The 11,513-nt window shown below is 36.2% G+C and overlaps 1 protein-coding gene across 4 annotated transcripts in view; it reads right to left on the bottom strand.

Annotated features, from left to right (window-relative positions):
• Positions 1-580: 580 nt before the first annotated feature.
• The window catches only part of LOC126976263 (rho GTPase-activating protein conundrum), a 142,733-nt gene continuing 131,800 nt past the window's right edge, over positions 581-11,513 (bottom strand). For all 4 annotated transcript variants that reach the window (XM_050824519.1, XM_050824521.1, XM_050824520.1 and 1 more), the window contains 8 exons: positions 10,571-10,743; positions 9,846-9,951; positions 8,461-8,566; positions 7,283-7,442; positions 6,890-7,056; positions 5,470-5,647; positions 3,247-3,430; positions 581-2,613 (listed from right to left, as the gene is read on the bottom strand). In XM_050824519.1, the coding sequence (XP_050680476.1) occupies positions 2,439-2,613; positions 3,247-3,430; positions 5,470-5,647; positions 6,890-7,056; positions 7,283-7,442; positions 8,461-8,566; positions 9,846-9,951; positions 10,571-10,743 (1,249 nt within the window). In that variant the 3' untranslated portion in view covers positions 581-2,438. The remainder of the gene's footprint in view (positions 2,614-3,246; positions 3,431-5,469; positions 5,648-6,889; positions 7,057-7,282; positions 7,443-8,460; positions 8,567-9,845; positions 9,952-10,570; positions 10,744-11,513) is intronic.

Below are 11,513 nucleotides of genomic sequence, written 5' to 3'. Positions count from 1 at the left end.
CAGATGACGGCTATAATCTTGTAAAAAACGGAGATTGCCGAAATCCACTACGTTCTAAGTAATTGTTCACTTTAAAACTTAGCTGGATTATACTTCATCGTCAATCGCCATACTGTAATTACTACTATTTCAAACTTATGTCAAATCACTGCACGTTTCATACTAAACTAAAATTTACTTATGCAGCCCCGCCTCATAATACATAGTACTTACATCCTCTTTGAAAGACAAGTACTAGTAGTAATAATAGTTGACAATGGGTGTAATTTATTACATCTCAACCCATTCATTACAAAATTATGTATTTCTGATAGATATTTTTTTTAGTTTTTTCTTTTATTTGTATTAAAATTACTAATGAAAATTAGTAACTAGTTTCTTAGAAAATTGTAAGTTAACCATAATAATATAATAATGATTAATTTGCAATAAATATATTTATATGAATTCAATGGTAGCTAAACATTTAATTTAAATTATTTATTTGTTTTTAATATTAGTAACTCGGCGTCTAAAAATATTATGCCTATAAAGTTTTCAAAACATCAATTATATTTTGAGTTTCGAAGTAAAATTCATGTTTGGGTAATACATTTTATTTGAGAAAGTAAATACACTTAAAAATAATTAAACATTAATATACACAGTCAGTCTTTGCTTACCTATTCAATTGATAAGATGGAATATATTTACAATCAATATTGCATTTGTTCATTATTGGTACCTTAGATAATTTATACGTCTAGATAGTGCCTCTTGCTATTAGGTTTATTACATTAATATACGTGACAAGCTACATCAGACGTCTTACACAGTAACGTGAGTGCTTTGCTCAAAATAGAAGTTCACAGTTAAACACTATTTTTTTCCACATTTTCACAGTCGATCTAGACGTATAAATAATCTTAGACTGGTACCATTCCAACATACAGAAGATAATTTTAGCAACATAAACCACAGTTCAGACATCTTGTCCTGTGCAATAAATAAAACTAACAGTTGACAGTAGGTACTTCTGTCCTCTTTGATTTCTGTTGAACTGTCAAACGTGTCTTCTTAAACATGGCGACACACGACCGCGCCGTCGTCAGTTTCAAGTTCAGATACATGCAATTGATGTCATATCGAGGGTTAAATACCAAAAATATTGTGCAGGTATTTTCGAAAGATAATATAAATACAGTAGTGAGTAGATAAGTTACATAATATGTAATAGATAGAATATCTGCTTCAAGAAAAAGAATACATACAATTTAACAACTAAAATAATTGAGCATTCTAAGTTTTTATATTGATAATGAATAAGTGTTTTTCACTTTATTGAATGAATATTCAAAGAGACAGTAACACAGAATAACGGTTTATATGAAAGAGGTTATAAATGAAAACCAATAAATTATATTGTGATAGTTGACAATTATTATTGTTAGCTTAATTCATTTATCTCTCTTGCTGTTAGACAACCGATAAAAACAGGCGAAGTTTATTAACTGAGTGTACTGACAAGCTACGTCTACACTCGCGATTCGTATGACACGTAATGAATTGCTCAAAGTAGAGGTTAATCTTAATAAGATTCTGAGTTCACAAGAATGCGCCTAACCATGTCTGAATAACTGTGGTCCCCGCCGCTGTCATATGGAAGCTGGTCTAGCCTCGGTAATCGAAATATTATACAGACTAAAATAAACACAATAATAATGAATATTTGGCATCTTATTCACATTTGTATGATTACGGGTGATCTTGTAAAAGTTATATTAAAAGGTATGCGAATTAAATTTTCTGTTAAAATTACAACATTAATCGAAAACACATTAAAATGTTCAATTTCAAAGAAATCTAAGATCATCCGTAACACTCTACTAAAATAACATAAGATTATAATTATCACTCTATAAACACAGCACATTCAACATTTGAGCACCACAACTAACAGCTATCCATATCTGTCTATTTGGAACTGGTTCTTCTCACAATACTTTAGATCTTACTCCTTGTATCACACTTAGTAATACAATATTATGGGTCAAGCCAGATATCGATTAATGGTAGGTAAATAATAAAACTATTTTTCTGGCTATAAAATCACCTAATATACTACAATCACGGTCAATATTAAAAACTATAAAATATATAATTCACAATTTATTGATAGCATCAGTTGCTTAAAGTCAAATGGTTTTACTATCATAAAATAGCCCCTTTAACTTATAAACACCAATATAATCAAACACTCTTCGGAATAGCTGCTTTTCACAACAGATACATGGCCGAAGTGGTATACAATAGGCACGTAATAATTCAATAAATATCAGCTCATATAACCTAAAAAGTAACTGTTATAGAAACACAGATAATTCTCTACCGAGGATTGGTCGTGTCTTCGCTGGTGTTTCATTCCGTCTATTCCATAGATCTATCGCGACCGGTACAGCTCAGGTGTGGTTGTTCCGCCGCAGCTGGTGAGGTTTCCTCTGAGCGGCCGCGAGCAGCGACGCTGGTACCTTCCACAGCTGGTCGCTCCACCTCATCAAGGCTTCCGTCACGTGGCAACTGTTAGCAGCCGTCGCCAGTTGCGTCTCCAAGCTGTCTGACGATTTGATGAGTAGGCTGCAATGGACACATTTTAACTATTATTAAACACAAAGATATGCGATGAGCATAATTATATAATATTATGATTGTCAATCACAATTTCTAGAAATATCGCTAATCTGCATTACCTTAGATTATTTATACGTCTAGATAGAGGCTCTTGCTGTAGGACAACTGATAAAAATAGGCCAGATTAAACACTTTAGTGTGCGTGATAAGCTACGTCTTACACTAGCGATTTGTTTGACACTTTCTATTAGTGTGCGTGCATTGCTAAAAATAGAGGTTAACCTTAAGCTCAATTTTTTCGACAGTAGCGCGTGACAGACACGTTCATAATAATACACAAATTATCTTGCTCCAAACTAGGCATAGCTTCCACTATATAGCTATGGGCACAAGACAACGATATATTTAATACAATATACTTACATAAATACATATAAACAATCATGACTCGGAAACAAACATATATTCATCATAAAAATGATTTGCACTGACTATCGGGATTCGAACCTGACCTCTAGCTTAGTAGTCAGGGTCACTAGCCATTTGGCTGTATGGGTCGTCATTATCGTCAAATTTTGGTACATGTACGATAATTATCTTAAGATTAAGATCGCTGGATGTGAGTGTGGTTGTTAGTACCTGGGCGGGAAGAGTGCGGGCGCTATGATCATGGCCACGTTGTGGTCGCTCATCTTGTTGGCGTGGCTGTGCTCCGTGATGGCGGCCACCAGTCGCAGCACCTCCCGCAGCGTGGCGCGCTGCTCCGCCGGCAGCAACAGCACCAGCAGGTTCAGAGCCAGGCCTTGCGTGCTGCCCGACAGCGCTGAACAACAATGGAATTAATTAAAATAAAATTAAACTATGTTTATTTCTTTAACAAGGAGTAGGTACTTAAAAACTAGGCGCAGAATTGTCGGGGACTCTGTGCTCTGTCAACGGTTGGATCACTTGGCGTTGCGTAGAGATGTCGCTTCATTGTGCGTCTTCTACCGCATTTATCACGGGGAGTGTTCCAAAGAGCTGTTTCACCTGATTCCTACCGCTAAATTCCACCTTCACGACACGCCACAAGTTAGGATATCATCCCCACCATCTGGATGTGTGGCGGTCCTCCACTGTGCGCTTTTTAGGGGACTTTCTTCCACGTACTACAAAGCTGAGGAATGAGCTTCCTTCTGCGGTGTTTCCGGGACGATACGACATGGGTACCTTCAAAAAAAGCACGAACACCTTCCTTAAAGGCCGGCAACGTTCCTGCAATTCCTCTGGTGTTGCAAGAGAATGTGGGCGGCGGTTATCACTTAACACCAGGTGACCCGACCCGTACGCTCGTTTGTCGTCCTTTTTCCATAAAAAAAGGTATCTCCCATTAAGCTTTTCGCCTGTGTTGGGGAGACACCGCTCTTTTACCATGATTTATATAAAGTTACAAAAATTATGGTCTTAAATGTTATTAATTAAGATTAACTGACAAATAGGAAGACATAAATCATGATCAGAGAACTCCTCCTCCACGGGGATATGGTCAGTAGTGTTCTGAGGGGATTTCAGAACGAAAATTATATTTTGTGTGTGTGTGTAGCATATTCAACTAGCTACTCAGCAACTGTTCTACTCAGTCATAAAATTTGGGTTCTAGCCAGCTAGATGTTAGTTTATTACAATACGATTAACAATAACCCAACAAGTGAGACTCAAAATAGCACATTCATCATCATCAGCCGGAAGACGTTCACTGCTGGATAAAAGCGTCCCCCAAAATTCTCCACAGCGATCGCTCTTGCGCTGCCCTCATCCAACGTATTTCGGCGATCTGGATCAGATCGTCGGTAGATCTTGAGGCTAGTCAACGGATGTGCTGTCGCACCAGAATAGCACCACCTCGTCTCCTCCCGTGGGTGTCGTAAGAGGCAAGTAAGGGATACAAAGAACGGAGGATGGGCAGCAGCATCTTTCCAAGAGAGCACCACCATTGACTGCGATCGCCAACCCGCCTAACAAGCGTGGCGATTATGGTAAAACCTCCCCAAAATTAAAAACACCAAGAGATGCTATGTACCAAGTACTCCTTATCTATTTTATTTAAAGAAATAAATATAATAGGCTTTCTTAAAAATTATATAATGTTTAGCTATGTTATCGCTACTGCTAAGATAATCATATAGTACTGCCAGGCTCTCCAAATGTGTAGTTAAGTTAACAATTGGAATAAATTTACAGGAGACCTTTTTTTAATAAACGCTTTCAATTTATTTAGAGATATCGACTGATCAGCGGATTTTATAAAAGTGTCTTAAAATTTACTCTTAAAATCATTGTTATTTAAAGGTCATGAAGCCTGTTAGAGTTAGCCAACAGCAATAGTTTATTTCTGTGGTAGCAATGTTGAAATAATGAAAGTCATTATTTTTTTTGTAAACGTATATTAATCCTAACAATCTTATAAATAAAATTCTTATGTCCCGGTGTTTGTTACCAAATTCCTCCAAAACGACTGAACCGACACACATACACGACTGCACACAAAATTTCATTCAAATGTATTGTTTGTGTATATATCGGGTAGGTCTGAAAATCGGCCAACATCTATTTTTCATACCCCTAAATGATAAGGGTGAACCCATCCCTAAATATATTTCTTTATTTTTTTGACGATTTATTTTTATTTTATTATGGCAATAGAAAATATAATAATTATTGCAGCCTAACTATTTTATTATACCCCAAGTATTTTAGGTATTGAATTTTTTAAGTTACTTTATATGGCAATACAACGTTTGCTGGTTCAGCTACTATTATATTATTTTAATTTGTGACTGTATAACATAGCGTAAGTCGTAACGGTCCTGTCAAGTAACTCACAGTAGGTCTGGTAGAAGAGCCGCATCAGCTCCTGGGTGAGCGGCGGCTGCGGAAGTGAGCGCAGCAGCCTCTTGAAAACGGCGGCCAGGTCGTGGCCGGACGCGCGGGCCAGGGCCGCCTCCACGTCGCTGCGGTCCGAGTACCAGTGACGCTCGATCAGCTGGCACAGCGACTCAACCTGGACGTCATACTCATGTTCAACTTGGAGAAGGTATATATATATATTTACTTATTTATTTATTGAAAAGACCATAAATATTACAAATTAGTCTTAAAAATTAGTGTACATATAATAGCCAATTACAGGTCTCTCTATATAAACAAAAATCAACTAATGAGTTTTCAACTTAAATTACTTTAACTTATAAACAAAAAAATCGACTTAAATAAATTTCAACTTAATTTACTTTAACATAATAATATGTATAGTTTAAACATTAAAAGAATAATATTATGCGTATGAATGCGAATTTAATATATATATCTATTATTATATTATGTTATAATCGGTTATAGTGTTTATTTTATGTTTGGATGTGTATGTGTGCGTGTAGTGTGTGTTAATGTACCTATTTGTTCGTTTTATATTGCTCCAGTAACATTTTTTGTATCTAGTGTATTCATTAATATTTTAATAATTTCTTTTTTGAAGATATTTTTACTGCGATTATGAATGTCGATATATACAGAGGATAAATGATGACAAAATATGGAGGTAATTAATATGGATGAGGTGGGGTAAGTGATATTACCAGTGGTAGGCCTTTGCACAGGATGCCGGCTAGATTATGGGTAACACAACGGCGCCTAATTGTGCCGTGAAGCAGTAATTTTTTTTATAGAGAATTCTATGCTTAAATTATTATTACTATTCATATTGATAATTAATTACCTTTTCTTACCTATTAGTTAGTTTACCAACATGTAAAAATTTCATGATATTGTATTTTTATTAAAATAATAAGTTTTATATGTGCAACCATTACTAAGCATCCTTACCAATTTTGAGGTTATGTTTTACTGGAACATTCCACTTTTAAACTAACTACCAAAGATTTTATTATAATTTTTTACAACAAATTGTGTTATAGATTGTGTTATATTTTATAATAAACTCCCAAATGAGATTAAAATATTAGCAATTGAAAAATTTAAATGTGTCGTAAAAAATAAATTAACATCTAAGGCCTATTATAATGTGAAAGATTATTTGAATGATAAAGATAGTTGGAATTAATGTTCTAAATTTTGTTAATGAATATTGTTATACTCATTTGAATGCTATTGTAACTTTTCTACTTCATCCTGACTTGCACTAAATAACTTATAAAGTTTTACAGTGAATAAAGATTTTTTTGACTTGACTTTGACAAATGGTAGTAATGCAGGTAATACCTTCAAAACTGTACAGTTATCTCACCTTATGCTTGTTTCCTGGCACTCGCAACAATCCCTCATCCATCGTCTTGGTTCGCAGTGACGAGGATATTGTTCGGAGTATCGCGGGAACTGAGCTCCAAGTCTCCTCCCAGAGGATCATGTCTTTGCGAAGTAGCGTCTCCAACGCAACTCCGAATACTGCACCCTCTAAAATTTTTTTAACATTTCATTAGTAATAATCACCTTTTCTAAGATATAGGAAGTCAAATGTGAAAAACTGGCCAGTTAGATTTTTTTACAATTCTAATGAAACAAACTGCTTTAAAGCTGGTTCAACCTTTTCTCAGATTAGGTAGACAGAAATTGTAAACTTTCTTTGGTTTTGGTTGCATAAGAACAGCGTAAACAGATACACGGATTTTCCATTGTGTACCTTCTTTCCGTTTCTTTTTGGGTGATTTTCGTTTGTGAAACGGCAGCGAGTATTTGTCGAAGAGGGCGGTCAGCTGCAGCCACAGCAGCGGCGTCAGCTTCTTGAGCTGGGACTCTCCGACACTCTCGATGTCCACCGTGCTGTCAGCTTCGGGCCAATCCTGTGAACATAAGGTCAAATATTTGATCAAGGATTAAAGGTCGGGTTTAACATCCCGACTTTTTTTTTAATATTAAACGAGATCTGAAATGGTTTCGCAACATCGAGTTGAAACATAACAGTTAAATGCTTTAAAAAGTGTTTTATTTAAATGTGTAACACTCGCGTTAATCAAAGAAAATTCTATCATGTCAAATATGTAAAATACCAAGACCATTATTTGAGCGGTATGAACGTGTGCAGGGAATACCGCTATTTAACTTTTTGATCCGTCTATTAAGAGGAAATTTTAGCTCAGAAATTTTCAGATTTAAGAAATCTAAAACGACATTCCGTCGCGCTAACTCGGGCGAGAAAGTCATCAGTGAGATAAAGACAACTAGAACTCCGGACTTTGGTCTTTGAAGCTTAGACGGTAGGTATAAAACTCAAAATACAGAGTTTCGTTCTCGGCAATTTCTTCCTCCATAAATTAACCACTCCTAACGAAGTTTTAGACTGAATGAGAAGGAAATATTGTGTGGCGGACTTCTTCGCTTATAGTTATAGGATTTGTATACTACTAGGGTTCTGTTTGCGGCTTGTATGATTAAGCCGCCTTGTGCTTCCCTGGAGATATATAGAATAGGTAAGTCCCAGGCCCAAGGGTGTAAGAGGCGACTTAGGGAATTCACCAGTGGGAGGCTTCTTTGCACAGGATGCCGGCTAGATTATGGGTACCACAACGGCACCTTTTTCTGTCGTGAATAATGCATAATAACATTATTGTGTTTCGGTCTGAACGGCGCCGTAGCTAGTGAAATTACTGGGCAAATGAGACGTAACATCTTATGCCTCAAGGTGACAAGCTTTCAAAAATCCTGAGCGGCACTGCATTGTAATTGGCTGCTGAACGTCCTGCTCGTCTCGTCCTTTATGATCATAAAAATAAATTATTTGATTTTTATTCGGTTCCATAATCGATGCATAGATTGTGTGTTTCTTGTTCTTAATTGATTCATATTGAATATATGGCGTACCTCGTTGTTATTGAGCATCTGTCGGTCGAGGTTGAACTTGTGTTCGAAGCTGAGCGGTTGCGGAGTGGCCACGGCGCTCTTGGTGCGAGACACTGGTGCATGTTTCCTTTATAATAAAATACACATCAGATCAAAGGTGCTCGTAAATTTTAAGATTACATTTTTATCAGATTCATCTTGTTGCGTCGCTTGGTTATCTTACTTTTTTATGAAAGAGGACAAACGAGCATACGTATGGGTCTGATGACGCATCTGATGGTAGGAATGTGACTCCATACTGATTTAACACCTGAGAAATCATAGGAGCATTGCCGACCTTAAAAAGCATCGAATAAACGTTCATATCAAAGAGTTCGAAGATCGAAAAGACATTGGTACGTGACGATTGAATCGGAAGCACTGCGGTGAGAGTCAATAAGGAAACGTAAGTACCTACTTACAACGTAGGTGCTTCCCTGTTTTAAGATCCATGCGACATAGTTTAATAGAAAATAGTGCAATTTTTTATGGAAAACGAGCGTCACCTGATGTTAAGTGATCACCGCCGCTAACATTCTCTTGCAACACCAGAGGAATATACAGGAGCGTTGACGGCCTTTAAGGAAGATGTACCTACGTGATTTTTTTAAGGTTCACATGTCCCGGAAACACCGCACAAGAAAGTTAGCTTTCTGGTATATCTAAGAAAGTTTCTTGGAAACCGCACTGTGGAAGGTCGGCACACATCCATATGGTGAAGATGATATCCTAATTTGTGGCGCTTCGTGTGAATTTTAAGCTTGCTATTTAAGGGATGGCAATACTCTTGGCGTTTGCTTGGGCTGCGATTTTTTTACCATCACGTGACCCACCACAGAGTAAAATATAGCAGATATTAAGATTACTTTTAAATACCTTAATCACTGAAATAGATATCAATTATTAACTAAACAATATTGCTTTAACCCAGATAAGCCTACTGTCCTATATTTAGGACAGTAGAAATAAAAAAAAATATCAGAATACCCTCTTTATCTAATATTATTTAGTCTTATGATTTGCAGTAAGAAACGTGTCAGCTTTATTAGAAAAAATAAAAAGACTTTAACAGTTTTTACCTTATATTTTACCTTATAAGTGTGTAATAAAAGTGCGTTGCAGACATGGCAAATGACAGGTATGTATAAAAAGTTATATTTTACGATAGATCGATTTTAGGGATGGCAATACTCTTATACTTACTTACTTTAATAGATTACTTTTAAATACCTTAATCACTGAAATAGATATCAATTATAAACTAAACAATATTGCTTTAAAGAATAAAAAATACAGGTAATTTTAATTGTAACCAATTTCGATAATGTTAATGATTTAGATAATAGATATAGCTCTAAATAACTCACATAAAAGGGTCGTTGTCTTTGAGAATAGATCCATTGATTCGTTCCTTTCCAATTCGAGGTCCTTGCACTGTGCCATACCTCTGGTACCCCAGGAGTTCTATTCCTTCTGTAACGTAACATCAAACTTTAAAAATTCCTAAACTTAAAATAATAAAGGCATAAAAGGCATTTATTTTCTTAAAATTGATTCCTTTAGAATTCTTTTTGATGGTATTTCTAATATACTAGATACTACAGCGCTCTGAGAGAAAAGAAGCGGCGCAAGAAACTCTCCCAGCATTCTTTTTTTGCGCTCAATAAATAATAATAAAGTATGTCTTTTGCTTATAACTAGATAGAGTGTTTACGTTAGATACGGCTTTAAGTAAATATAAATATCCATCTGAATATTATCATGAACATCTGCTGTAAATATAACGAACATTCTAGAACATTCTCTATAGATAAAAAAGCATTTATTTTCTCAAAATTGATTCCTTTAGAATGGTTTTTGATGGTATTTCTAATATACTACTACCGCTTCGGAAACAAATGGCGCTCAAAGAGAGAAGAAGCGGTGCAAGAAATTCTCCCAGCATTCCTTTTTTGCTCTTGCGATCTCAGCCTTAGTACGCCCTATAGACGACTTAGGCTAAGACAAGATCGAGACTCAATCGTTATTAGGTGATAACTGTGCGTCTGATTACACTAGTCACTAGTGCTTACAAATAAAAAATTATACTGACCAGTGTTAGAGGCGATATCTGCCCAATGCAGGTCGTTCGGTTTGAAGAGCTCGTGAACCGCGCGCGGCGGGGAATGAAGCGCGGGCGCCGGCGGGGAGAGGCGGACACGGCGGCTCGCGGGGGCGGAGGGAGTGCGGGCCACAGGCGAGTGTGTGTCCGCGGGGTAACTGTCACTACACAGAATACACAACATTGTATGACATCCCGAACTGTTGTTTATGGAAGTAGGTACACATTATATTTTTATTATTAGCTTGAGGTGTTAAGCAGTGGAAGCGAGTGTTCCGATCGCAAGGAAGCAAATTGCCTATTAAACGAACCGCTTCATCACCACTGTTGTTTTAGTCGGGTTTATATTTCACTCACTACACACGACCAGCAGAAGTTAGTAGTGGTAGTTGTTATACTTTCCAAAATTTCCAACATTAAAAAAGTAATTTTAATCAATTTATGTACAATAAGACAATGTTTGATTCAAAAGTTGACAAGACGCCTCAATCAAAGTTGTTACATGTGAACAAAGAAATGTCAACTGTGCATAGACAATTAATATTAAATAAATTAAGTTATTTCGAACACTAATTATTATTGTTACATATAATAGAAAAAAAAAAACAGAAGATTTATTTGGAAAAAGTTCGATAGGTCGACGCATGTGGCATTTTTTTAAAACTTTTGTAATAGCAAAAACTGTAATTAAATAAAGAATTTTTAAATATTTTACTAAAATGGACACGTGCGGATTATCATTGGGTGCTTCATGTCCTTGTTCCTCCAATTATTCCTATAATAAGGAACGTCAATGGCAGAATGGCCTCTTACCCGGGAGGCGATCCACACCAATGTGTTTTCGATTATCGAATTTGTATGGACTTGCTTGGCTTGAGCCCAGACCTGACCGTATTTACAGACAGATATTACAAAAATGTGTTCTTGAATATGC

The sequence above is a fragment of the Leptidea sinapis genome, chromosome 40, assembly GCF_905404315.1.
Source record: "Leptidea sinapis chromosome 40, ilLepSina1.1, whole genome shotgun sequence".
NCBI classification, from domain to species: Eukaryota; Metazoa; Arthropoda; class Insecta; order Lepidoptera; family Pieridae; genus Leptidea; species Leptidea sinapis.
This window is presented reverse-complemented; position numbering and strand designations above follow the sequence as displayed.